This window comes from Furipterus horrens, unplaced genomic scaffold (genome assembly GCF_987537825.1).
Source record: "Furipterus horrens unplaced genomic scaffold, mFurHor1.1.pri manual_scaffold_4, whole genome shotgun sequence".
NCBI lineage: Eukaryota > Metazoa > Chordata > Mammalia > Chiroptera > Furipteridae > Furipterus > Furipterus horrens.
Window position 1 is genome coordinate 15,552,172 of NW_028327174.1, and position 26,042 is coordinate 15,578,213.

A 26,042-nucleotide genomic window follows, 5' to 3' on the forward strand; every position below is an offset into this window, starting at 1 on the left:
GCTCTTGAAGACCATTCTTTGGCGTTCCATCTGTGGCTGCTCTTCAGAGCTTATCACTTACTCTATGTGCATGTTATAAAGTCCTTACAAATGGTTTCCATCCTGCACAGATGGCCTTGCAGGCCCAAGCATCTGAGTTTTTCAACAAATATACACATAGATAAAAAGTCATTGAAAATGAAAAATGAAGAATTGATCTACCAGAAATGTCCATGTATATACCTTGTGCCTTCTCTAAAATCAGTACTGTGCTCACTCTGGGAGGGATATCAAAGAGGTATTTATTAAAACCACAAATAAGAATGGGAGGTTTTGAAAGTTAGTTTGCCAAGCTTCATAACTTGGCATAATGAGACTTTATTCATCCATTCTTTTTTATTGAGTGTCTATCACAAAGCAGACACTTTATTTAGGACTTGTGAGGTTATAAGTGTCAGAGGCCTAACTCAAAATTATTTAAGCAAGAGAGGGGATTATTATAAGAGATAATGCATCTTGAAACCCAAAGACAAGAATGTGCCTGGGGCATGGGAACACCTGAAACCAGGAATTTAAGGGCCATCCAGGATTCTCTGATTCTTGTCTCAGTGCCTCCAATCACTCTCTTCATTAGTTTCCTTCTTCACTGTAGCTAGTGATCAGATTTCTCCAACAGGCGAAAAATATGGTTTCAAGAACTCCCAAATTTTCCAGTCCATCTATGTAGCTTTGGCCACTAGAAAGAGACTATCTCAACATTCTCTCTGGTTCTAAGTCAAAAAATCCCAGCAAAGGACTCACTGACGCAGTTCAAGTCAGGTCAAACCCAGCAGTCATGAAACAACATGGTAGCTCCTGGGGGAACCACGAAGGTGGGGCCAAGGGAGAGGAAACTTCTGGAAGTAGGAAGGAAAGGTGCTGGGCAAACAAAACAAGAGGTGACTGTTACATCTTCCTTTATTTATTTTTTTCATGCCAAGTCAATTCAGCCATCAGCCAATAATTTCGTTCATTTCATAAGCACCTATTCACTTACTAGTATCTGCTACATGCCAGGTACTATGCTAGATTTCAGGGCTGAAAAGATGACTTGCATGATGCTTCTTAGAGTGTTATGTGTTCAGAGATTATATATATATATATATATATATATATATATATATATATATATATATATATATAATATTTGGTTTGAAACTCTAGAAACTTGCCACAGAACTAAAGAAAGATGACTATGGCTGACATATACAAGTATATATGTACCTACCTATGTAACAAGTAGCAAGCATTGTGTTATGGACGATGAAAGGTCAAGAAGGTAGAAGGTAGTGGGTTAAGTGAGGCCTGGGAGACTCACAGGAAGCATCTTGGAGAGAGTGAGACTTTTGGAGGGTCTTTAAAGGGTGAGGAAGTTCTTGTTTATGACTGCATGTGTCTAAAGTGCAGGGTTTTCACAACATCGCACTAAGCGAGGCCCTCTGCTCAAGGCTCTGTGCATCTGGAGGCCTTCTGGAATGCAGCCGTTGGCCAGTGTCCCTGTCCTTTCTCGGAGACAGGACTACCACCCACAGCTCTTCTCATAGCCTTGTTTTTTATTGCCACGGCCTGTTGGATCAAAGCCTCTGAGTTTGATGCAAGTTCAGAATAATTTCTTCAAGGATTAACTCATCTTTCTGGGCTCGAGAAGCTACACAAGCAACATCTGGTAATGCCTGCAGAGGGATTCTTCACCCAAGGAGTTTCAAATTTCAACATGCGAGCCATCCTGCTGAATAAACAGGGAAACAGCACGCAGAGACCTTATCTTGTAACAAGAGCTCTGTGGAACACTCGTGGTCATGTTTTGCACACGACTATAATAAATGGTGCAAATTGTAGCAGGTTCTTCAGCACTTTGTTTCTTGCCAAGGGGACCAAGTTTCACACTGATAGGGTTGAATCCCCATGCGGGTTGCCTCTGGGGCCATGCCATAGTCCATCTGTTAATAATACCCTCCCTGTGCACGGACCGGCAGCCCATAGGCTCACATGTTAATGCAATTACAAGGCATCTCTTGGTCAGTTTCCTTTGTCAGACCCCCTCTGTCACCTCCATGTCTGCCCAGGCCTCCTAGAAAATCCTCAATTGAGACCACTTCCTTGCCTCTTGGTAAATCCTGGCTTTACTCCTCTGTGTTTTTTGATGTCCTTGGTTCTGCCTTCTGCATCCCATGGGTTATTCCCACCACTCCTGGAGTTCTCTTCAAGGTCAAGATTTTACCTTGTTCTTAAAGGTGGGACACTAGAGTAGCTAGTAGCTGAGTATTATGTGTTAGGGATGTATTATTCATATGGGGCCTTATTATCATCACCTCTGACTCACTGGTAAGGAAAATGAAATTCAGAGCTTGACTGAATTGCCCAAGTACAAGATATGAACCCATGTCTGTCCCACTTCTAAGACTGTGTTCTTTTTTAAGGGATAAATATAGGGATCCAAAGAAATGATCATGGGAGTCCCATATGACAATCCCCCCACTTCCAAGTAGAGGAGGGAAAAGAAATGAGGAAAACTCAAAGAGTAGAGGCTCTGAATTCAAAGGAGAAGAATTTTGAGACATGGCGAACTGTCTGAGCCAGAATAGGTTGAATAATTTTGAGACCATTGACCTGAAAAAGACTGTTGGCCAATGTTTTCAAGAAATACTGCAGTAGAGTAATGGGTCTGAAAGAGGGAAGGTAGTGGGTAGAACAATGCAGACTGCTAAGGAAAGAAAGAGCCACTAGATAGAAGATGGGAGCAAGGGTGGGTAGGGAGTGGAAGCTGTTCTTTACCTACTGAGTTTGAAACTCGGGATAGGACCCAGGAATTGTTTAACAAGCCCTCCAGGTGATTCTGATTCACACTGATGTTTGTGAATCACTAGTTTAGGACAGAGTTCCTCAGCCTTGGCTGCACATTGGAACCACCTGGAATTATGATACTTCTGCCTCATTACCTGAAATTGATTTAATTGCTCTGGGAAGTGGGGTTTTACAAGCTCTCCACATGATTCTAATGTGCAGCCAGAGTTGAAAACCACTGCTGCAGTCAACGAGGAGGTGGAAGGGGTAATAACAGCCACAATGCTGAACACCGGCTGTGCCAGGCTTTGTGTTAAGGCCAAGCTTATAAGCTCCCATGGGCATAAGAATAACCCATTAGCTCCCAGGTACTTTAGGAGGATGCTCCAGGGAAGTCTCATGGCAATTCTATGAGGCAGATACTTCCATTGTTCCCGTTTTACAGACAAAGACACTGAGCTTCCAAGAAGTTACCTGACTTGCCTGGGTGATTGAAGTGCACATTAGTTTGCAAAGCCCTAGTCTGCAAGAAGGGGTAAAGCTAGAACTTGAAAATCAAGTCTTCTTTGACTCCAAAGTACTCATTTTTTTTTAATTGTGGTAAAATATAATAACATAATAATTACCACTTTCACCATTTTCAAGTGTTTAATTCAGTGGCGTTAAGGACAAGTGCAGTGTGCAAACCATCACCACTACCTATTTCCAGAACCGCTCCAAACAGAAACTCTGTCCCCATGAAACAGTTCCCCATTGTCCTCTTTCTCCAGCCCCCGGTACCCCCTATTCTGCTGTCTGTCCCTATGCACAAAAGTATTTGTTCTAAATCACTATGTTTCCAGATTGCGCTCAAAGAAGAAATGGAGGTGCTGAAATGGATCAAATGGTTTCCTTGTCTAAGGGTATCTCTAAGTTAGGTGAGGCCCCCACCTAACTCCCCATTCTGTGCTCCCGAAACACCGAACAACTTGTAATTCCCCGCAAAAGCATGGTCTTTCTTGCCTCCATGCCACAGCACATGAAACTCCCTTCACTATGTGTGCCTTTTCCCGCCTCCTTTTCATTTAACAAATTCCATCTCCTCCCCTTCCAAGTCTCCTTCCACACATGACCATCCCTGAGGATCTGAACTAAGAGCTTCATCTAGCCTGATCCCAGAGACCAGGGCTTCGCAAACTAATGTGCATGCCAACCACCTAGGCATTTTGTTAAAATGCAGATTCAGATTTAGTGAGTCTGAAGCTGGGCGCTAAGCTTCTGCATTTCTATCAAGCTCCCAGGTGATGTTCATGCCACTGGTCCCCGGACCATACTTTCAGTAGCAAGATCAGAGTACAGTACTTCATCATGACATGTTTCCTGTAGTGTTTCCACTGTAACTACCTTGAGGGCAGAAACACATCTTATTTATTGTTATATTCCAGAGCTTAGCACTGTGTCAACCCAGATGAGCTCTCAGTAAATGCTGAATCAATGAATGAATGGGCTCACAGGCTGGAAGGATGAAAGGAATCAGGTCTATGAAAGGCCTCATAAACCACACTACGGACTCTAAAATTTATCATGAAGCTCTGGAGGAGCCACTGAAAGATTTTAAGTAAAAGGAGGATGTATCAAATATGTATGTGAAGTGTGTAAGGTGTATTGGAAAGGACCAGGACTGAAATCAAGGAGAACAAGAGTGAGTTACTGCACTAGTCTACTCAGATTACAAAGGCCTAAGATAGTAATGGTGGGAATGGAGAGGAAGAGGATTCAAGACCATATGGATGAGCTGACCGCACATCTCCATTTGCTTCAGACAAACTCAGTTTCCTCCAGGTTCACTTATGAACAGTGCCCCTTTCATTCCCCCAAATGCCCGGGTTTGGATGATACTTATCTGTTCACTCTGTACATAGGGGATAAAGTTTATAAAACATGCGACAGGTCCTGGGAGTCTAGGGCATGACTCTCAAGTTTCTGCCCTGGGTGACCCAGTGGATGGTAATACCACTCCCTAAGCTAAGCAGTCCAGGAGGAGGACCAGTGGGAGAAAAGATTTTTCTTTAAAAATAAGTTTAAAACTGAGTCATTGAAAAGTGTTAATTAAGTAAACTGCAATACATCGTATGACAAAAATTCCAAGAAAGACACACAAATGGCTGACATTTTGGGAATACCAATAGATGGTATCACCAAATTGAGAACATCCTCCTCGCCTCCCCCACCCCCCCTTCGAAGCTCTGAATAGCATTAGTCTCAGAGTAATTTATTATATTAGGAAACCTGCCTTATTCTGCCATCAGACCAACTTCAGATAGGAAGTCAACATGGCCAATTAACTTTGGGTTTCCTCATTCCCCATTTTCTTCCCTCCAACTCAACTGGTGTGTCTGCTTCCAACAGCTAACGACTTGTATCTTCAGGATTAACTGGATCACAGTTGACCCTAGCCATTTAGACAGCCAAAGTAATGGCATGCTGGCCAAAGCCTGGTTAACTGAGTCAGAAGAACATCTCTTGGTTCGACCTGAGCCAAAGGTCGGGGAACATTGAAATGTTCTACCTCGTTTATAAACCACATGACCCCAAATTCTTACTAATGTCCCTTCATACTTGCCAGCACCTTGGCTTTTTCCCTTCCCCCACCACATGTCAACAACTAGGTAATTATTTAATAAGCCTTAGAACATACCTTTGCTTCTTCTCTTGGCCAGAGAAACCCGGGATTTTCCCAGTTTCAGTTACAAGGTGGCTCTTACTTAAGGGTTCCAAGTGCAGTCAAGCGGAAGAATAAATTCACCCGCTAGAGCCTTTTGAGGGAACTTTCAAACACAACTGTGGCTTTTCAAGTATTAAGAGGAAATGACAGACTGAACTGAGCTCAGTATTCATTTTAGTACACGTGTTAAAGGTTATGTTAGCGGCTGTCAAATCACTGGCCAACTCTAAATACATCACTCTTCGCCTTAAATCATGTGTCTTGGGTGGTACCCAGAACTTGCTACTCTGGGTTGACCCTGAGCAAAAGGCTTGTTCAAGGTGAAATATGTCTTCCGGGCATTCCTCTCACTCGTGCTAATATTAGCCTGATGAGCAAGCAGGAGAGCTGGAACCCATGACTCCGAGTGCTGAGGTGTTCTCTGCTTCCTGCTGCTCCTGGAGGCTCAGATAACGATCTAGCTCATGCTGGAGCTCCTACAACAGACCCAGACGTCTACAGGTGTGAACCCCGAGGGCTTCTCTTACCAGCCTGGGAGCAGCCAAAGCGGTCTTCCCTCTGAGTCACTTGGGGAGTAGAAGAGATCTTTCTTTCCAAACAGAAGACAGCCTGGAGCCTGTCTCACTGCATCAAGCAGAAGCAAAACACACTAAGAGTTAAGTCCCGGGAAAGCACACCTCTCAGCGGAACCTTAATCATACCGAAAGCCCCCACCCCACAGCCTCACTGCCCAGTGGAAGCCTTGGACATTGTGCTCCTCCTCAGGAGTCGTGTGTGGGTGCTGGAGAGCTAACCTCAAACTCCCACTGAAGACTGGATGTGGCACCCACTACCTGCCCTTTGCCCCCTAGTCTTGGATGCAAAGAGTTCAACCAGGACCTGCCCTTTTGAAGCAACGACCCAAACATTTCACCCATTTTTCTCGACTTATCAGCTTCGGAGTTTTACTTCTCAGTGCCTTGTGTTCTAAGGCCCCAGAAAAGCTCACAAATGAATTCATAATCACATAATTGTTGATAATCCCATCATCCTCTTAGAAAAGGTTGGCTGTAGGCGTCACAGCTCTGGATTAGGCCTAGCTCCATCACTTGGTACTTGGTGACAATCCCATTGCGCCTTAACTTCCTTAATTACTATAATAATGTGCCTTCAATATGGCAGACGCTCGATGTTAACAGAACTGGAGTGATAATGCAAGCAGGGAGACAAATGTCCTTGGTGGTTAAGCCAAAGTCCCTGAATACCTGGTACTGAAAAAATTAGGTAACTCTAAGTAAAATGTTCTTTTTCAAAGTAACAAGAGGAATTTTTAGGACAGTGAAACTACTCTGTGTGATACCACAATAGTGGATACGTGCCCTTATACATTTGTCCACGTCCATAGAATGTACAACACCAAGAGTGAACCTTAATATAAACTGTGGACTATGGGTGATGATAATGTATCAATGTAGGTTCAACAGTTATAGCAAATGTACCATGCTGGTGGGAGATGGGGATATTTGAGGAAGCTTTGGATGTGTGCTGGCAGAGGGTGTGAGGGAATTCTGTACTTTTCACTCAGTTTTTCTTTAAAGATTTTATTTATTTACTTTTAGAGAGAGGAGGGAGGGAAGGAGAGAAACACTGATGCAAGAAAGAAACATCAATCTGTTGCCTCTTGCATGAGCCCCAACTGGGACCAAACCCAAGACCCAGGCATGTGCCCTGACCAGGAATCGAACCATTGACCTTTTGCTTTGTGGGGCAACACCCAAGTGAAGCACACCGGTCAGGGCTTTACTCAGTTTTGCTCTAAATCTAAAACTGCTCTAAAAAATTACATAAGCCCTGACTAGTGTGGCTCAGTGGATTGAGCACTGGCCTGCAAACCAAAAATTACATAAAAGTTACATTTAAACAAAATTAAAGTCTATGATTTCTCAATTTTTTAAGTTTCTCAAAGCTGGAGTTTCCTCTCTTTCTCTGTGTACCCGGTGCTGCTGGTGTCCCCACTCATTGGGTCATTTTTCATGGACCACCACCCTACGAGGTCAGGAAGAGCTGAATGGTCTGTGGATTCCCCCAGGTGTTCTATAATGAACAGGTCCATTTGCAAGAAAAGAGAAAGGGAATATTCTGGTTGATGATTGATGCCTATAAAAACACAATGTTCTCAAAAAGATAAGGATGTGTAAGTGATGTGCCAGCCCTCCAAAGATACCAAAAGTGAGTAGAAAGGTGACAAAATTAGAAAAGGTAAGGACAAAAATACAAGCTAACAATAAAAAGCCCAGGAGAGCTAGAGACGCTCTTGACCATGAAAAGGAGCCAGAGGGTGGAGATAGGACACAGTAGGGTTCTGCCATCTGCAGAGAGGGGAGCAAACAGCCTTGCCCTCCCTGCCCCAGGTATTTAGTTTAAATAAAGGAAGGATGAGAGGGAGAGTGTTTAGAACAGTGACAAAGTCAGCTGGCCTCTGTCCCACACCATCTACAGCAGAATCCACATCTGTGCCTGCAGATGAATCAATGAGTCACCAAGTAAAAGTGAATATATAGTTGGCATCCTCAGTTTAGAAGAAAGTGTGAAATAGTTGGAAAGATTTTTCCAACAAAAAATACTCAAGTAAAAAGGTTCTAAAGGCAAGATGACAGGCAGCATTGGTCAGATTCGAAATACAGTTCCCGTTTGTCCCAGCATTCCCACTTACGGGAATTTCTCCCACAGATTTCTTTGCACGCGTGCAATGATGTACGTATAAGGTCATTCATCCACTTGTAGTGGTAAAGTTTGGAAACCACAAGATTGTTCATCAAATAGAGTCACCAAGAAGAAGTGAAGTTATTGGCGGCACCCGCAGGTTAGAAGAGAGTGTGAAATAGTTAGAAAGATTTCTGTAATGAAAAGCGCAGCTCTCCTGGGCTTTTTATTGTGATCGCATACTTCTGTCTCTGCCTTTTCCAATCTTGTCCCTTTTCTATCCCCATTCTCTTTGGGGTCTCTCTTTGAAAGTCTACCACATCACTTACACATCCTTATCTTTTTGAGAACATTGTGTTTTTACACATCAATAAATGAGGGCACAGCCCTACAGCGGAATTCTGTCCAGGTGCAAAACAGAACTAAGAAATGAGCAAGCTTTCTATGTATTGACAAGGAAACATCTCTAAGCTACATTGCTTAGTCAAAAAAAAAAAAAAAAGGAAAGAAGGCTCAAAACTACAGTATGCTACTTTTGGGGTAGAAATTAAAAGGGAAACATTTTTAAATGTGTGTTTCTGCTTGTATTTTTTTAAATGACGTTTCTTAGAGTATATCTATCTATCTATTTATTTATTTATTTATTTATCTATTTATTTATCTATTTTTAGAGAGAAGGGAAGGGAAAAAGAGAGGGAGAGAAACTTTGATACGTGAAACATCAATAGGTTTCCTCTCGCATGTTCCAGACTGGGGACCTGGCCTGCAACCCAGGCATGTGCCCTGACCAGGAATCAAACCAGTGACCTTTCAATTTGCAGGCCAGCATTCAATTCACTGAGCCACACCTGCCAGGGTTCTGCTTGTATTTTCATAAAAAGTGGTTATCTGCAAGGAGAGGAGTGAGTTGAGTAAATGTGGGTAGAGAAAAATACAAAGATTTTTCACAGAATCCCTTTATATATGGTTTCGTTTTTTGAAGTACGTGACCATTACTGATTTGAAAATTTTAAGTAAGAGCAGTTGGTTCAGAGAGTGGGGTGAATGGGAACAGTTGAGTCCCCACTTACCTAGAAATGTTCTTTCCACCCCAGCACAGTTAGTCCAGATGAGGAGGTCACTGTATTTGCACATTGTTGGTATCTTCTTCAGCATTTTCCAAGCATTGAATTGTGGAAGTCACTGCCACTCCACCTCCAATATGAGCTTGGCATCCTGTTGCCCTTCGTTTTAAATATGAATCTGCTAGGGGTGGCCCAGGGGAACCAGAATTTTCTTCCCCAGGACTTGAGGCTGTGGTTGCTCTCTTGTGCAACAGACAGGACACAGATGCATGATATTCTGGCCTTGAGGACGCGGGGCACTGAGAGTCAGACCGAGAGCATGTGTGTGGGGAGACGGCTGGGCTTGCTGATCGCCGGAATCAAGGGATGGGAGAGAATCGGATACCACTTACCTCCCTCCCGCTCCTCCTGCCTCACTCCAGCCCAGACACCAGCCCAGTAGGTCTCCAACTGACTAAAAGCTAGGAACATGGGACAATGCCACAGGTTAGGAACCCCAAACACAACACAATGCTGATGTGCTTAATTTGGTTTCTGAAATGCAATTTCTGTGAAATTCTCTCAGAGTGTTTAAAAAAAAAAAAGACCCACTTGATTAGAAGTCAGGAGAATGATTCCCCAACTGGAATCTGTTGCCATCTGGCAGTGGACTCTCCTGCAGGTCACTGACCTTCTCTTTGCCTTCCTCATCTGAAACATGTGATCAGTAAGTGCCTGACCAACCCTACAGAGGTTAAATAAGAACACAGGAGGCTTGGAAAAGTATAAACATAACTTTGAAGTTAATCGAAGGCATGTTTATCACCTACATGGCTTACATTTTCTTTCAACCTAAAAAGGTTGTCAGCAAGTATAACCTGGTTTGCACTGAAAGACGTTAGGTGGGCTTTCCTGGCGTATGAGGGGTAAAGCAGGGGGAACTTTAATCCCACAACAGAATCTTGTTTTGTGTTTGTCCGAGATCCGTTTCCCAAACTTTCTTCTGAAACACGGCTTTCACCTACTGTCAGCCTAGTAGTTTGGCCGGTGTTGACCCCTCTTGCTCCAGAGGTGGACATTTGACCCAAGTCCGACTACTCAGAGCATCCTGCCCTCCCAGGCTACAGGAAGGGCATGTGACCCAAGCCAGCCAATCAGAGACAATGAGTTTCAACTCACTGGCTATTGTTGGAACGACTGAGAAGTCCTCCCTTTACAACGACAGGTTGTAGGCCTGGGGTTTCCAGAAGCTGTCACTCTGACCAGGGGAAAGCCTGCCTGAGAACGATGCCAACAAAGAGAAAAACAGAGATGAGGGGAGAGAAGAAGTGAAGTCCTGATGGCACTTGCGAATGCAGGCATCCCTAGAGCCAGCTGCATCCCTGAATCTCTGTGACTTGAGTAAATAGATGCCCCCTTTTCCTTTAACAAATTTGAGTTGTATTTCAGCCCTGAGAGTCTTGACTGATGCAAACCTCTGATACTAATGTTCAAGTATCCCTACAAAGGTGCCAGGTGGGTACTAGAATGATAGTGGGGATTACTTCATAAATTACATAATTGTCTAATCACTATGCTGTACATCTGAAACTAATATAAAGTAATATGGAATGTGAACTGTAATAAAAAAAACAATAAAACAATAAAATGAATCTCTATAAAGATGCACCTTTGGCCTTCATGCAAAGCTACATGAATTAAGAAAACATAAGGTTTTTGTTTTTTTTTTTAAAAGAAACCATAAGGTTTAAACTATACCTTTACAAAACCCAGAGCCTAGAAATGTTTCCCTAGTAAACACACATTATCATTGTACCCGGGTGGCATATTTTAATTTAAAAGAGACACAGATTACCAAAATAAGGAAATACTTCATTTTATTTTACTCTCTCAGTCATGAGGTCCAAGGAAATGCAAGTTCTTGGAAATTAGAAATGATACCAAAATATGGACCAGACCTGCTTTAGAGGTTGTATAGAATCATCAGAATGTGATTGTCTGCAGTGAATTTTGGCCTTCTCGGTTTGCCAAGCCAGGCGTACCATTTCGTGTGGCCCATGTAACAATTATTGTGGTAACTGTCCAGCTTGAAGAGAGTTGTCAGAGAATGGTGAGGCTCAAACAACTGAAACATTTACAGTCCACAAAGCAAAACAATCAAGAACTATTGGTTTATCGGTTAACTAGTAAATCAGAGTAAGTCTCACTAGTCAGCACTACAAATATCCCTACTCATTCCTTTATTTGTTCACTCATTCATTCATGTATTCAATGAGTATGTGTTAAGCACCTACTGTGTACCAGAAGGAACCTGGTTACATGATGGAGTTATAAAGATAAAGATTAAGGCACACACGCTGCCATCCAAGAGCTCCTAATTTAATATCTCTCAGAGAGATGTGGAAATGGGAACAACAGTGCATTATGGGAAGTGTTGATAACAAAATCTGTTCAAAGTGAGACCAACCATGAATTCATTCTATTACAGTTTCCTCAGCAGAAGTATGTGGCATTCTCCTCCACTTCAGAATAACAACTGCATGATATGGCTTTGATCAGTCTTCCAGTTCCAGTGTGACCATCGGGATCCACAGCATTGTAACAGGTTACAATAGACCCAGAAGTGGTTATCAGGTTCCCAGTGCTGAACACTTAGGGGGACACACAGTTTGTCGTTGCAGAGCTGGCTAATCGCTACTGAGTCTCACCCTTCACTCACTCACCAAGGAGTTATTGGGGAGCCATAGCAGGCTCACCACTCCCAGGTTCCCTCCAACGGTGCCCAGGTGGGCTGTTCTGTTCCTGGCATGAGCCCTCAAGGTTTGGACCCCCTTGGCCAGACACAGGTTTGTGTCTGGAGGGTCCACAAAGGAGAGTTCCTTCTCTTTAACTTTTCAATGCAAGCGTTAACATCACAAGGCACGCTTCTTCTGCTGGAATGACTTGCTTTTCATTTGCCATTCGTGATTCGGGCAAAACAGTGGAGTGTGTAGGTCTTCCTTAACAAAGGACCTGACTCACATTCCGTGTGGCGGACAAACATCCAGCCACAGCCATTAAAGGAGCAGCAAATAAACTGCCCTCGGCGGCTTCTCCTTTCTCCTCTCTCTGGGACCTATGTTCTTTTCAACATGTTTACTGGCATAACATGAGTTCGGGATGTGAGTTTCAGCTCCTGAGCCTGACTCTTTATCAAGTTATGCCAGGAACAATACAGGGTGGTTTTATAAATGGTATTTTTAATGATTTTTCACAGGTTGGCTTTGCAGAGGTTTCGTAGTAAGCGAAACTCTCCTTCCCATAATCCTGCCTTCCACGAATGCTTCTTGAGACTCACTTTCTCTCCTTGCTCATCTAGCAAAGGCAACAACCCGGGACCTGAGAGGTCTTCCTGTTAGTTGCTCACCTCCATTTCACTCTGTTGTTGTAAATTTTTTGATTTCTAATCAGCCGCGCTGAATCCACCCCACTTAGAGTTATGCCCCCTACAGACTGCTAATCAGCAGCAAAGGAAAAAGCTCCGGCTCTTGTGAGTGGAGCGGAAGTTTAAACCTGAGGTCTGCTATGTTTTACTTAGAGTTAATGTGTCTAGTGATATAAAGGCTTCTCAACAGAAGCATTTTGCCTAGTTGATCTAAAAATCAGTGTTGTAGTTAGTGTTAATTTCTTAACTAAATCTTGATAGTCACTATAAATTGAATTTTACAAATGCCATCATGATATAAAATTACATAGTTCATTCTCTAAAAATGAGATTTAAAAATATCCCAATTTTACGTGTTGATAAATTCCTCATTTAGTGTATTTCCAGAAACCACTCGGACACAAAGAACAACAAAACAGAATCTGTACAAAAATAAGAGCTCTCCATTTTTCTTGTAACACCTTATCTTTTGTGTAATGTATTTGTGAATATAAAAAGTGTCAGTTTAGAAAATTATAAAAACATTACTACAATGTCGTAAGTGCTCTACATTCTCTAGGAAAACATACATTTGGGAATAGGAAAACTATTGGGAATTCTTAATGAAATTCAAGTCCTGGATGTGCCGCGGAGGCCTGCTACAGGGCAGCACCGAAATCCTATCTGTTCCCCGTGCCACTTCTGGAAATCGTCTGCGACTTTCAATGATTCAAATATAATTCTTCTCTCTCAAAGGTCATCGTTGATTTCTGTGGATATCCTAAGGGTGACACTCTATTAAAAAGAAAGAAAAGTGTAAAAGAAGGTAAACGGTTCCAGTACCAGAGATACACTCCCCAAAGCTCTGCAGCCTTAAGACATGACCTCACCATTGTTTGTGCTGAGCTTGAGTTTAGTCCTCAAGAATTTTCTTGGCTTTTCTATCTTTTTTTTTTTTTTCCACCTACTCCCAATTCACTGGTCTCAAAATGTAAATTTGTAGTTGTGGCCAAATCTGATAAGGTCTCCACCTTCTCTCTGCTTTGGGGACACTTTTTTTCAACAGCACACTTTTATTTTTTTTTTAAGATACATTTTCTGCTATTTGAAACGAGTAAGTGAGACTGCCTCAGAAAGAAAATAACCAGGATGTAGAACTGTAAGCATCAAATGGCAGAGGACACATGAAAATGTCATTGGTTGAAGAGCTGTTAAAGCTGTTTTCCTTTGGGAATGAACTAAGTTGCACAATACTTTTTTTTTTTTTTTCCCCAAACACACTGGTAAAAAGAAAGAAAAATTGTGCTCTTATAAAATTATTCAAGAAATGTCCAGTGGATTTTTCTAATCCTAATTGCCAGCAACTTATAGCTTTTAACTGATAAATACCTACCTGGAAATCATGGATGAATGTTAGGAAGTAGAAAATAAAACCAAAGGCCACTGTCCACTCACAGATCGCACTCACCACATGATACGCATAATCCTAATGGCAATCAGAAAGAAAAATATTTTAGCCTCGATTGATTCACTTTCGTGAATGTACTGAAATAATGATGAGAAGGCCAGCCCAGAGGAAAAAGCTGTCTGGTGAGCATCTGTCAACCCTTGAGGAAATACAGCATGAAGCAAGGCACCTGCCCAATGATAGCATAGATGCAATTATTCCAAAAGTACTGTCTGGCTTTCACACGCTCTGGCTTTAAGGGTTGTGTATAGCCCTGACTGGTGGGGCTCCGTCGGTGGGTCCTCACCCTGCAATGTGAACGGTAGCCAGTTTGATTATCGGTCGGGGCACTCTGAGAGGCAACCAATCTTTATTTCTTTCCCCCATTGATGATTCTCCCTCTCTTTCTCTGTCCCTTCCCCTCTCTCTAAAAATAAATAAGGAAAATCTTTAAAAAAAAATAAATTTGTCTATACAGTTTCAAAAAGAAAAATAAGGATCACAGAACGGCTAAGACTGAGAAGCAAATGTTGACCCAACAGAAGACAGAACTTTCCATACAAAGCAAGATTTGCTCTCTGGAGGCTAGGAACCCCCAAGTTGAAAGGCATTCAAGGTTTGTGCAGTTTTGCCAAAGTCTGTGTTATCTGCTGCTACAGAAAATGTCAGTTCAGCAAATAGTTCTGCTTAACACTATATCTAAACATAGCTACAAAGCAAATGTTCATGAGACATCTATACACATGCACTATCTTCTTGGAGGCAGGAAGGAGAAAATGGAAGTCAAAAATGAGAAGGGCTTTAATAGGGGTTCCAAAGTCAGCTGCCTATGCAGGACAGGAAGTTAATTAAAATAAATGAAACTGGTGGTTGCAAAAAGAGAGGGAAGTGGGGATCGCACGTTTATCAGCTCAACTCCATTTTTACCAAATGGGAAAATAGGATACCAGTGCTGTTGTTTTTTTAAAGTAAAAACGAAATGTGTGTGTGTGTGTGTGTGTGTGTGTGTGTGTGTGTGCGCGCGCGCGCGCGCACACACACATTCTCCTAATTTTTAAATGCTGGAAACTACTTTTTAAAAAGCATTTTTAAACACCATCTAAGTAAAAACTAACACCTGCATTTGACGTTACGCACTTGCCAAATTAGGCCTGTGGACTGCCAGGTCTGATTTCAAATAATGACCTGTTTGGCGTTTTTTTTTCCCAACTTTGCTTTCTGCTCTGCTGCAGATTACAAATGTGAATAAACAGATGTGCTGGAATGCAAGTCAGTTCCGTGGTGACAGTTGTTTTCTCTGATCCAAGTTTCATCCGCAGATTTAACTGAGGCACATCAAACTCTGAAACACCTCTCGTCCCTCCCCCATGGATGTTACTGTCCATCCATTCTTCTTATCCCGATCACACTGGGGAAAACCTGACTCACTTACATTAGGGGTCAGAGAACAGAAGTCGCCTCCTTTGGTAATAGCACCAGGGGATCTGCCTCATCCTCTTATCATTTTGGGGACAATAGTGGCTTATAAAATTTTGGCAGGAATTTCTTTAGCATGATATTAATGAAAGTGCACTGAACCGGAAGCCCAGAGTCCTCCACTACCCTTGTGTGGATCCAGGCAAAGCTCTAATCTCCTTGTTACATAAAACGAGACAATGACATTGTAATTCTTGCCGTCCCTACCAAGTCAATGCCCAGGACTGCATCAGGAAAGCTCTAAAGCAGCACACAGTCGTCTGAGGCAGTGCAAACTGCTTATTTCATTCAGTGAATTAATGCAGAAGATTTCCTTTGCATTTATTCATATCAGGAACAGAAGGTAATCCAAGACCTGCATGGTAATTTATGAAGTGAATAGAAAACTGGGTACTTTTCACATTTTTAAGATTAAAAATGAAATGGCGGTGGGGGGGGGAAGATGTTAATTGCCTGGGGCTATGCTTTGATGAACCCTCCCCAGCAGCTGGTTTGTGTTTGATTTGTAGGGAAAGGTCTCCCCACAGTGGTTGAAAAGTAAAGTGCACCCGAGGCTGCTCTGCCGTGAGGTCTCACTTTCAGGAAGCATTGTTTTTCAATTTCTACCTGACTAATGCTCTTCCTCAGCATCTTCAGTCTCTCCCTTGTCCCCTGTAGGTTTCCGTCGCATGTCAGAATCTTTCTCTGACCACGCTGTCCCCTACAGTCTTCCTCTCACCTCCAGACACTCACCGACGGCTGAATGATCGGGATAAGAAGAATAGATGGACAGTAACATCCATGGGGAAGGGACGAGAGGTGTTTCAGACTTTGATGTGCTGAATGAATGAACTGCTCCTCTTACCATTCCTTTAAACCCCTGCAATTGGCTTTTAACGCCAACATTTCTAACTGAAACTGCTTTACGAATACCATCATCAACCCCACCTGCCCCTTGAAAAACATTCCTTAGAAAAATAAAAAAGAAAAGAAAAAAAAAAAGAAGCCCTGGCTGGTGGTTCCGTGGATTGAGCGCTGACCTGTGAACCAAAGGGTCACCGGTTTGATTCCCGGTCAGGGCGCATGCCTGGATTACCGGCCAGGTCCCCAGCTGGGGGTGTGAGAGAGGCAACTACAGACTGATGTTTCTCTCCCTCTCTTTCACCCTCCCTTCCCCTCTCTCTAAAAACAAATAAGTAAAATCTTAAAAAGGAACAAAGAAACACTCCTGCTTGTTCTCTCACTAACTTCTCTCCGGAGGCATCATTCACTCTCTGGATGGCATCCAAATGAACCACCGTGATGATCAAATGGCAGGAGTCCACTCAAACCCAGCCAGCCAGTCCCAGGTGTTGTGGCGTTTGGTCTGGAAAGGACTGGGCCCTCATCGGGCCCTTTGGTAGCTCTCAGTCCCACCAGAGGTCTAGTTCCAGGTGTCTAACTGGACTTTTCTCCTTGATGTTTTACTCTAGCCTCAGATTCAACAATTCTAAAATAAAACCCATCCATGTCCCACCCAGGAAATAATTGATCCCTGTTAGGCACCTTATTTCTCCCTGTTCATGGGAACAAAGTCTTTGGTTCATCCAAAAAGTCATCTTTGATTTATCACGTCCTTTTGCTCTACTGTCAGTCACTTGCCAGTGCTCGTCACATATTTCCCCCCTATTACTTCCAATCAGTCGAGGCTGATCTTGATTTGAAATCTGAATTGCCTTCTCTGCCATCCTAACTGCGGGCTCTCTCCTCTTCAATCCATCCCAGGCGTTGCTTTTGACAAATATTCATCCACCAATTATCCTTCAATTTACTTCCCTGTTCAAAAGCCCTCAGATGCTGTCTCTGGCCACCTGACTCAAGCATAAGCCTTTCTGGAACTTCCTAAAGCCTTGAGAAAACTACAGGAGTCCCTCTCTATATTGCGGTTCACTTATCGCGGCCTCACTGTATCGTGGGACTTTTTAAAAATACTGTATTTAATTATTTATCGCGGAGTTTTCGCTATATCGTGGGATTCTGCGATACTGTATATGAATGTAGTTAGAGTTACATAGGTTTAAGAGTGTACAATATGTTGAAGAACATAAGTAGTGTTTATAAAAGTGTAGAAAAGGTTAATAAGGGACTGGGAATGGTTTATAAGTCTGTGGGAAGGGTTTATAAAGCCTTTTAGTTTTTTAAATACTAAAATAAATGTAAGGATCCTACTTTACGGATTTCCACCTGTTGCGGGGGGTCTAGAACCTAATACCTGTAATAAGTGAGGGAATACTGTACTCCCCTGAAAATATATCCCTGACCCAGAACGATCTAACCTCTGCAGCTGGTCTCATCCTGCCTCGTTCACAGTCCATGCTTCCCGTGGCTTCCACACACCTTCATTTACATAGCTGCCCTACCCTTCTCTTAATCATAAAGGAAGTGTTTAAGAGGGAATACATATTCAAAATTTTGGAACTAATCCCGGGAAGCATTTGGGATAACCCAATAGCTAATCCTGGCACACGAATTGCCAAATAATTGAGCAATAAGTTCATTATATGCCATATTTTACTTCTTATTTTGCAGCTTGTTCTAAGAAATGACAATAATTCTTTCTAAGAAGCCCACCCAGCCACAGTCTCATATAACCAGGTTTCACAATCATATTGAAAATGACTTAAATTTTACCTTTTCTTTCGGATTCCACTCCAGCTTGGTTATGGAAATTAGGGAAGCACAAGCAATCACTAAAAAAAGGAAATTGTTAAGGAAAGGACAGAAGAAAATAGGTCCTTTAATGTTAAGACTACATTCTTCTTCTAAAAGTAGAATAATTACACAATGTTAAAATATTTCACTTGCCCTGGCAGATGTGGCTCAGTGGATTGAGTACTGGCCTGTGAACCAAAAGGTCGCTGGTTTGATTTCCAGTCAGGGTACATGCCTGGGTTGCAGAAGAGGTTCCCAGTTGGAGGTGTACAAGAGGCAACAGATAGATGTATCTCTCGCACATCGATGTTCCTCTCCTTCTCTTTCTCCATTTTTTCCCCTCTCTAAAAGTAAATAAGTAAAATATAAAAAAAAAAAAAATTTTTCACCCTGGCTTGTATGTCTCAGTGGATTGAGCACCAGGCTGTGAACCAAAGGGTCACCAGTTTGATTCCCAGTCAGGGCACATACCTGGGTTACAGGCCAAGTCCCCAGTTGGGGGCGCGCAAGAGACAACCACACATTGATGTTTCTCTCCCTTTCTTTCTGCCTCCCTTCCCCTCTCTCTAAACATAAACAAAATCTTTAAAAAATAATTTCACCTCATACCCATTAGGATAGCTACTATTGAAAAAACAGAAAACAACAAGTGTTGGTGAGGATGTGGAGGAATTGGAACCCTAGTGCACTGCTGGTGGGAATGTAAAATGGGCAGGCACTGTGGAAAACAGTAGAGAGGTTCCTCAAAAAAATAAAAATAGAACTACCATGCGACCAAGCCAATTCCACTTTGGGGTATATTCCCAAAAGAATTGAAAGCAGAGTTTCAAAGAGATATTTGTATATCTGTGTTGATAGCAGCATTACTCACAATAACTAAAACTTGGAAGCAACCCAAGTGTCCATTGACAGATGAATGGATAAGCAAAATATGGTATATACATACATACAATGGAATATTATTCAGCCTTAACAAGAAGGAAATTCTGAAATATGCCACAACATATATGGATGAATCTTGAGGACATTATGTTAAGTATAATAAGCCAGTTACAAAAACCCAAGTACTGCCTTAGCTGGTGTGGCTTGGTGGATTAAGTGTCACCCCGTGGGCTGAGGGGTCACTGGTTCAATTCCTGGTCCGGGCACATGCCTGGGTTGCAGGTGGGGTCCCCAGTTGGGGCCGTGGGGGTGGGGGGTTGGGTAGCTGGTTGATGTTTCTCTTGCATATTGATGTTTCTTTCCCTCTCTTTCTCCTTCCTTCCTTTCTCTCTCTCTAAAAAGTAAATACATAAAATCTTTTTTAAAAACCACAAGTATGTGTTTCTATTTATATGTGATACTTAAGAGTAGTCAAAACCATAAAGACAGTAGGATAGTGGTTTCAGACACTAGGGGGAGGGGACAATAAGGAGTTACTGTTTAATAAGTATAGATTTTGTTTTACAAGATGAATAAATTATAGAATGATGTGGTAATGGTTACACAACAATGTGTATTTAATATCACTGAGCTATACACTTAAAAATGATTAAGGTGGTAGGGGACTCCTACGGGCCCTTGAGGTGGACGGGGAGTCTCCTTCTCCTCCCCTTGTTTCTACGGGCCCTTGAGTTGGTCCGGGAGTTTCCTCTTCCCTCCAACCCCCTTTTCCCTCTTCCTCAATAAACCTATTATATAATCCTTAAAAAAAAAAAAAAAAAAAGATCAAGTTGGTAAGCTTTATGTTGTATACTTTAACATAATAAATATGTTAGTACCAACATTTCTGCAATCAAAACATGTTATATCAACTTCTTAAAATCTAAAGTCTTAAATTCAATCATGATAGCAGTTGAATTACAATGTGGAAATACCGTTATTTCTTGGCACACGCTTTTTCAGTTATGCAGAGCGAAATTTTACTTTGTGGCCGCAGTTTGCTCAGCCCTGCATGTTTCTCAGTGTTGTTCCCAGTTACACTATTTGTTCAAATTTGGTCAAAAAGGACGGGCACAACAGTCCAAGATGGGTTTTTTTTTTAGTACCTTTACCCCCAAATTGTGCTTTGCCAAAATAAAAATATTGAATAAAAATACTTTTTCCCCCCTAAAATACTATTTTCAAGGCAACAGCTCCAAGGAGAGATTAACATTTCAAAGTACCAAAGCATTACAAAGTACCAAGGCTCATATACAAAATACAAGCTACAAAAATTTTTTTAAAAGATTTCTGTCAAGTAATTGGGTATACGCTGAGCCCTTCCCCCCAAGCCCAAAGGATTTTTCAAATAAAAGAGATATGTCCCACATCTGACAGTGAGGCCAGCCTAGTCAGGGACCTAAGTCTATTACCCTCTGTGGACAGTACTGTCTGCACAAAGGCAATGACATCCACTTTGACTGAACTTTGAAGGCAAAAGAGAAAGTCAGAGAGAAATGAGCTCTAAGAAAGGTTTTACAAAAACTTAGAAATCAAATTGTGGCATCAATGCCAAGTTTACAGCTTCTTGTGAACTCCTCTTCCTGCCCCCAACCCCAGATTCTTCCGTGCTTAATACTTCTCAGGTTTTCAAAATAAAAGAGGTAGAAAGCATAGCAGATTCTCTGGTCCTACTATGATCATACTTCTGTTTCTAATAGTTTTAAACCCTCTTCTTTCATTAATTTGTTTTTTAGTTCCCTGTTCTGGGCAGCAGATACCATGCTACAGGGGAGAAGGAAGAGGCAGTGTAAACCCTGGCCAAACGGCCTTGCTCTCAGCTCCCAGAAACATCACAATCTTGCTAAAGGAAGCCCAGGACTGTTCATGTGAGAGGAAGGAACGGGGCACAGTGATGTGGTCGAGGAAAAAAGTATTAATTCAGAGTAGAAGAGGGTTTGGGGTGTCAGGGAGGCCTTCACTGAGTTGAACTTAATCTAAGTTATGAAGATTGAAGAGTCCTCCAGAGCAAAGTTGTCAAAAATATAATGCCAGCCACATGTGTAATATCAAATTGTCTACTACAGTAGCTGTGTAGTAGACAGTTAGATAGGCTTGAGCGGAGTAGGAACAACAGGCCAGGTATGCAATGTCACCAGGGCAGAAAGTCCCAGGCATCTAGCAACAGGAAAAACTGGGAAAACAAGGACCTGGCCCCCAGGGTGACCTTTCCTCCCATAGCACATCAAGACCCTCTGACCTTTCATATCACTGGTCATGCAGTTCAGGCCCTCGTCTGACCTTTCCTCCCTACATGTCACTCATCATGCGGTAGAGGTAGAACCCCCTTAGAGGAGGAACCAGGAGGCCAGCGAATAGCCTCATGTGACTCCCTTGCACGACCACTGGCTTAAGCCTTATGCCCTTAGGACAACGAGGTGCTGACCCACATCAAATGATCTTGGAAGCAGAGCCTCCAATCTGTTGACCACAGAGATAGAGTTTTGGCCAAGCTAGAAATAGTATCTAGGCTTCATCTGTGTTTCAGCTCTAAGCCCAGAAAAGCAGCAACACCAAGAGGGCCATCAAGGACCAGCTGTGATGACTAATGACCCCCTAGCCTAGCACTGACCAATCAGGAGAGACCATAACCCTGTCAACCCTGAAAGGACACACCTAGAGAAGAGGAGGAATATTCTATTGAAATTCTAAATCCTCCCCTGGGGCCTCCCCTAAGCTCTTTGCCTTTAGAGAGTGGATAAAAACCCTTAGGATATAGGACCCAATTTTCTCTGTCTCTCTCCCCACCCCTCCACCTGTCTCCCTCCCTCCCTCCCTCCAGAGCACACCATGCCTTTCCCCTCTCCTTTCCCCAGGCAAGTTCTCTCTGTCTTTCTTTTCCCTAAATTCCAAGGGTCCTTCTTTTTCCTCTGTAACTTGTTTCCTGAGCCCACTCAGCCCAGCTGGCTCACTTCTTCTACCTCTGTGATTTTCTTTTTTTTGTTTTTAAGATTTTATTTATTTTAGTTTTAGAGAGAGAGGAAGAGAGGGAGAAAGAGAGGGAGAGAAACATCAATGGGTGGTTGCCGCTCGTGCACCCCCAACTGGGGACCTGGCCTACAACCCAGACATGTGCCCTGACTGGGAATCAAACTGGCGACCCTTTGGTTCACAGGCTGCCACACAATCCACTGAGCCACACCAGCTGGGGCCTTCTATGACTTTTTAAATAAACTTTTGCTTGTATTTGAGTCTTGGCTCTGAATTCTTTCTTACCCAGAACTCAAGTACTGAGGTTGCTGAGTCAAGATCCGATTGCTGATAACATCCTGGTGCCGTTTTACCACTAACAGTCACATTTTAAGAAAACTAAAGAAAAAATTAATTTTAATAATATAGCTCCTTTAACACAAAAGATAAAAAATATTATCATTTCAACATGTAAAAGAATTATTGAAATATTTTATACGCCATGTCTCTATGCAGACTAGTCACATTTCAAGTGTACAATAGCCATACGTGGCCTATAACTACCATATTGACTGGAGAGACCAGGTGGAAGGTAGTATTCAGCCAGGAGAAGGGCAGGGGACAAAAGGAGAGGACAGGAAACAGCCAAGTCTGGGGAAGTCTAAGAGCATGTGTCTCAAGCCAAAGAACCTGGACCTCGTGCTATTAGTTATTTTGTGAAGGCAATGCTGTAGGAACTGGTACAAGCCAGACAGTTTACCAGGAAGGGCTTAGAAGCCTAATACTAATGTGCCTCAGTTTCTTCAACGGTTAAATGAGTCCACTACACAGGAATACTACGGTAAAAAGAAGCAAAAGCATTTTACAGATGTTTTGAAATATTTGTAAGAAAATATAAATACTATGCTAATATGTAAGGCAAAAGACGTTTTCATACGGATGAATTAATGCGATACGGGGACATGCTCTGTTTCTGTGTAGGGCTGCAATGCCTTGGCATGGCTCATAAGAACCCTCTAGAAATGGGAACTCATAGTATATGAAACTGTGAGGCCTAAAATGCTTATTGTACTAGCACTCTCTCTGACTTTAATATTTAGAGATCTGTCTCCAGAGTTGGAATCAAGGAAAGGTTTCCTACAGCAAGAAACTTCGACTTTAACACTACAACCACTCTGTTCTCAATTTTACAACTAGAACAAGCTAAATGTCTGAAGGAAATATATTTGAAGAGAAAGCATGTCTGTCTCCAATCCACAAATACAACCAGAAAAGTGAGAAAAAACTATCAAAGAAACCAGCGTATATATTTTGTAAATTTTCTCAATACTAGGATTTATTGCCTCTGTGCTTAAAATTTTGTAATTAAAAACTTCCTTCCCTAAGATGAAAACCAAACCAAACCCCCAAACCATACACAGACGTCACACTGTGTATAGCTTCTATTTTAAAAGAGCAACGCAAAGCTCAGTACCAGACGCACCTGGTAGGCTGCCACTCAAGCTTGCCCACTTATACCACCATGCAACCCAGACTAACAAAACGGCTAGCAGAGTAGTTTCCATTTTCCTGTAACGTGAGAGTAATCACTATTTTTAATGACCCTGCTATCTTTCTCCGATATGAGTGCAGATGGCATTTCGAAAGATGGGGAATTTTCCACCCTTTGAAGACCACAGCTTTTTTTATGTTATTTGTTAAATACTGAGAGAGAGCGGGAACTTTCATTTCCTCTAAATCAGAATGTACAGGTCTGATAAATTCACATTTTCTTTTCACATTGCTGAGTTAGAAAGTGAAATGAAAGTGTGAACATGAAATCAGTAATAAAAAGGAAAGGCTGCATGTATTTTAATTGACTTAGAAGTAAATAATACAGAGCTCTGAAAAACCTCTTAATATGGATGAGGAAATCAAACCATCTATTCATCTACACTCAGGGAGAGTCTGACCTCTTGACACTTCACAGGGCTATTACATTAAGTACAATATCAATATTTGGTGTCTTTAGCCAAGCACTCCAAAGAAAAATAAATATTTTCCCATGGCTGGTGAAGCCGACCCTGTCGGAAGGAAAGTAAACAGAGGCTGAAGTTTTCCGACATTTTTTCCACGCTCCTTTCATAACATTCTTTTCCCTGAAGATACTTTTTGTCTAACTTGACCCTGTTGAGACATTTCCTTAATAATTTACACTCCTCCCGATGGCTCTGAAGCATATGGAAATGTGGCTGTTCACCTTTGCTTTTGTCATGCCTTTTTTTTTTCTTTTTTGCTGGGGGAGGGTAGGAGAAGGTGTCAAGCTTGTAAGCACACTGACAAATGTGGAAAGGATACTGGGGACAACAGCTGCACAGGAAATGGCAGAGATGGTCATCCGTACGTGGCACGTGGAGAGGCTGTTCCACTGGGGACACGACTTGTAAGAGATGATGGATTGCAGGAGCGTGTACACCACACCGCAGACAAAAGCCAAAAGCGCGCCACCATCGTGGACCACTGGGACAGCTAACTCCTGAAAAGAAAGTCACACGTGTGTGTTATTCCACATGAGTATGTCCTCACCATGATCCGAGTGCTCACACACTCGGAGCTACTCGAAGTCATCTGTTGTCATGTATGTACCCACTTCTCTCTTTGGAAAATTACCAAGAGGAAACACTTGCCCCGTGACGAAATAAATGTTCCACAGCAAACTTGAGTACATGGGACAAGGACAGAGTAATGTCTACCTTAGAGATGGCAGAGTGGGATATGGTGGGCTGTGGAGTCTGGCTGACCTGGGTGAAAAAAAAATCTTGACTCCACCACCGGGCTCTGTGGCCTTAGCGTAAAAACCTCCGTTTTACCTCCCTCTCTTTCCCCTTTCCCTTCCCCCTCTCTAAAAAGGAATGAATAAAATCTTTTATTAAAAATCCTCCGTTTCTGGTCTGTAAAATGGCCATCATAATTTCTGCTGTGCAGGTTTTCAGTGAAGGTCATTGGTAAAGTGCCCGCAAAAGTACATGAAGGTGCCAGGGCGGCTGGGGGTTTGACGGCTCCCTGCGCCTCAATAATCTGTTTGTCCCTCCCAAGCCACCCCAAACAAACACATGAAGCGAAATAAAAACACTGTTCTGGCAATGAAAAGACAACGTCAAATCAAGTCCCGCCCCCACCACCCTGGCCATTTCAACAAGGAGGCAGCCCCTGTCCCCAGTCCAGATAGAAAGTCTGCTGGTAACGCCCAATGTGGTCGTCACTGAGCCATTAACAGGCTCACGCCAGGCCCTTTGCAAATGTCCAAGGGCACCTGCCTTCTGGTACAACAATGATGCTTAGATTGAATGACTGAGTCTCTACTAGAACTTAAAAATTTGAGTTTTTCAAAGCGGAAAGTTAAATATTATCTAAGAAAGCCTGGTTTTGGCCCCAACTCACTGTCCACACCTGTTTCCCGATTCTTCTTTGACCATCCAGAAGGTTTCCTTAGACCTACTATGTTCTCTGTCCAGACTGTTCACAAAAACATATTAAATCTTTATTCTCTATTTTGGCACAACCTAATTTGAATCAATTTTTGCTCAAATAGACTCTTTAAAATTTCTTTTTATTCTACAAATGGGAAAGGGAGATTTTTTAAAAAACTTTATTTCCAGGTATCATACCAGAAATATAGGAAGAAATTCACCACTTGATTTGTGTTATATTCAAATAAAACTGCACTAACATTCTACAATATGGCATATCAATTATTCATTTATTAGGTATAGGGTGTGCATAGATTTAGGAAAGTTATATATAAAAAATAAAATATATTCTATACCTTTTAACATGTACATAGCCCTGCCTGGTGTGTCTCAGTGAGCTGAGTTCCAGCCTGTGAACCAGGGGGTCGCTGGTTCAACTCCCAGTCAGGGCACATGCCAGGGTTGTGGGCCAGGTCCCCAGCTGGGGGCACACTAC

At 42.4% G+C, this 26,042-nt stretch overlaps 1 protein-coding gene across 1 annotated transcript in view; it reads right to left on the bottom strand.

Moving 5' to 3' along the window:
• Positions 1–11,091: 11,091 nt before the first annotated feature.
• DRAM1 (DNA damage regulated autophagy modulator 1) overlaps positions 11,092–26,042 on the bottom strand; it is a 39,736-nt gene continuing 24,785 nt past the window's right edge. The window contains exons 4-7 of the mRNA XM_090272611.1: positions 24,435–24,612; positions 18,207–18,265; positions 14,028–14,120; positions 11,092–13,429 (exon numbers count right to left, since the gene is read on the bottom strand). Coding sequence (XP_090128737.1) covers positions 13,385–13,429; positions 14,028–14,120; positions 18,207–18,265; positions 24,435–24,612 — 375 coding nt within the window. The 3' untranslated portion in view covers positions 11,092–13,384. The remainder of the gene's footprint in view (positions 13,430–14,027; positions 14,121–18,206; positions 18,266–24,434; positions 24,613–26,042) is intronic.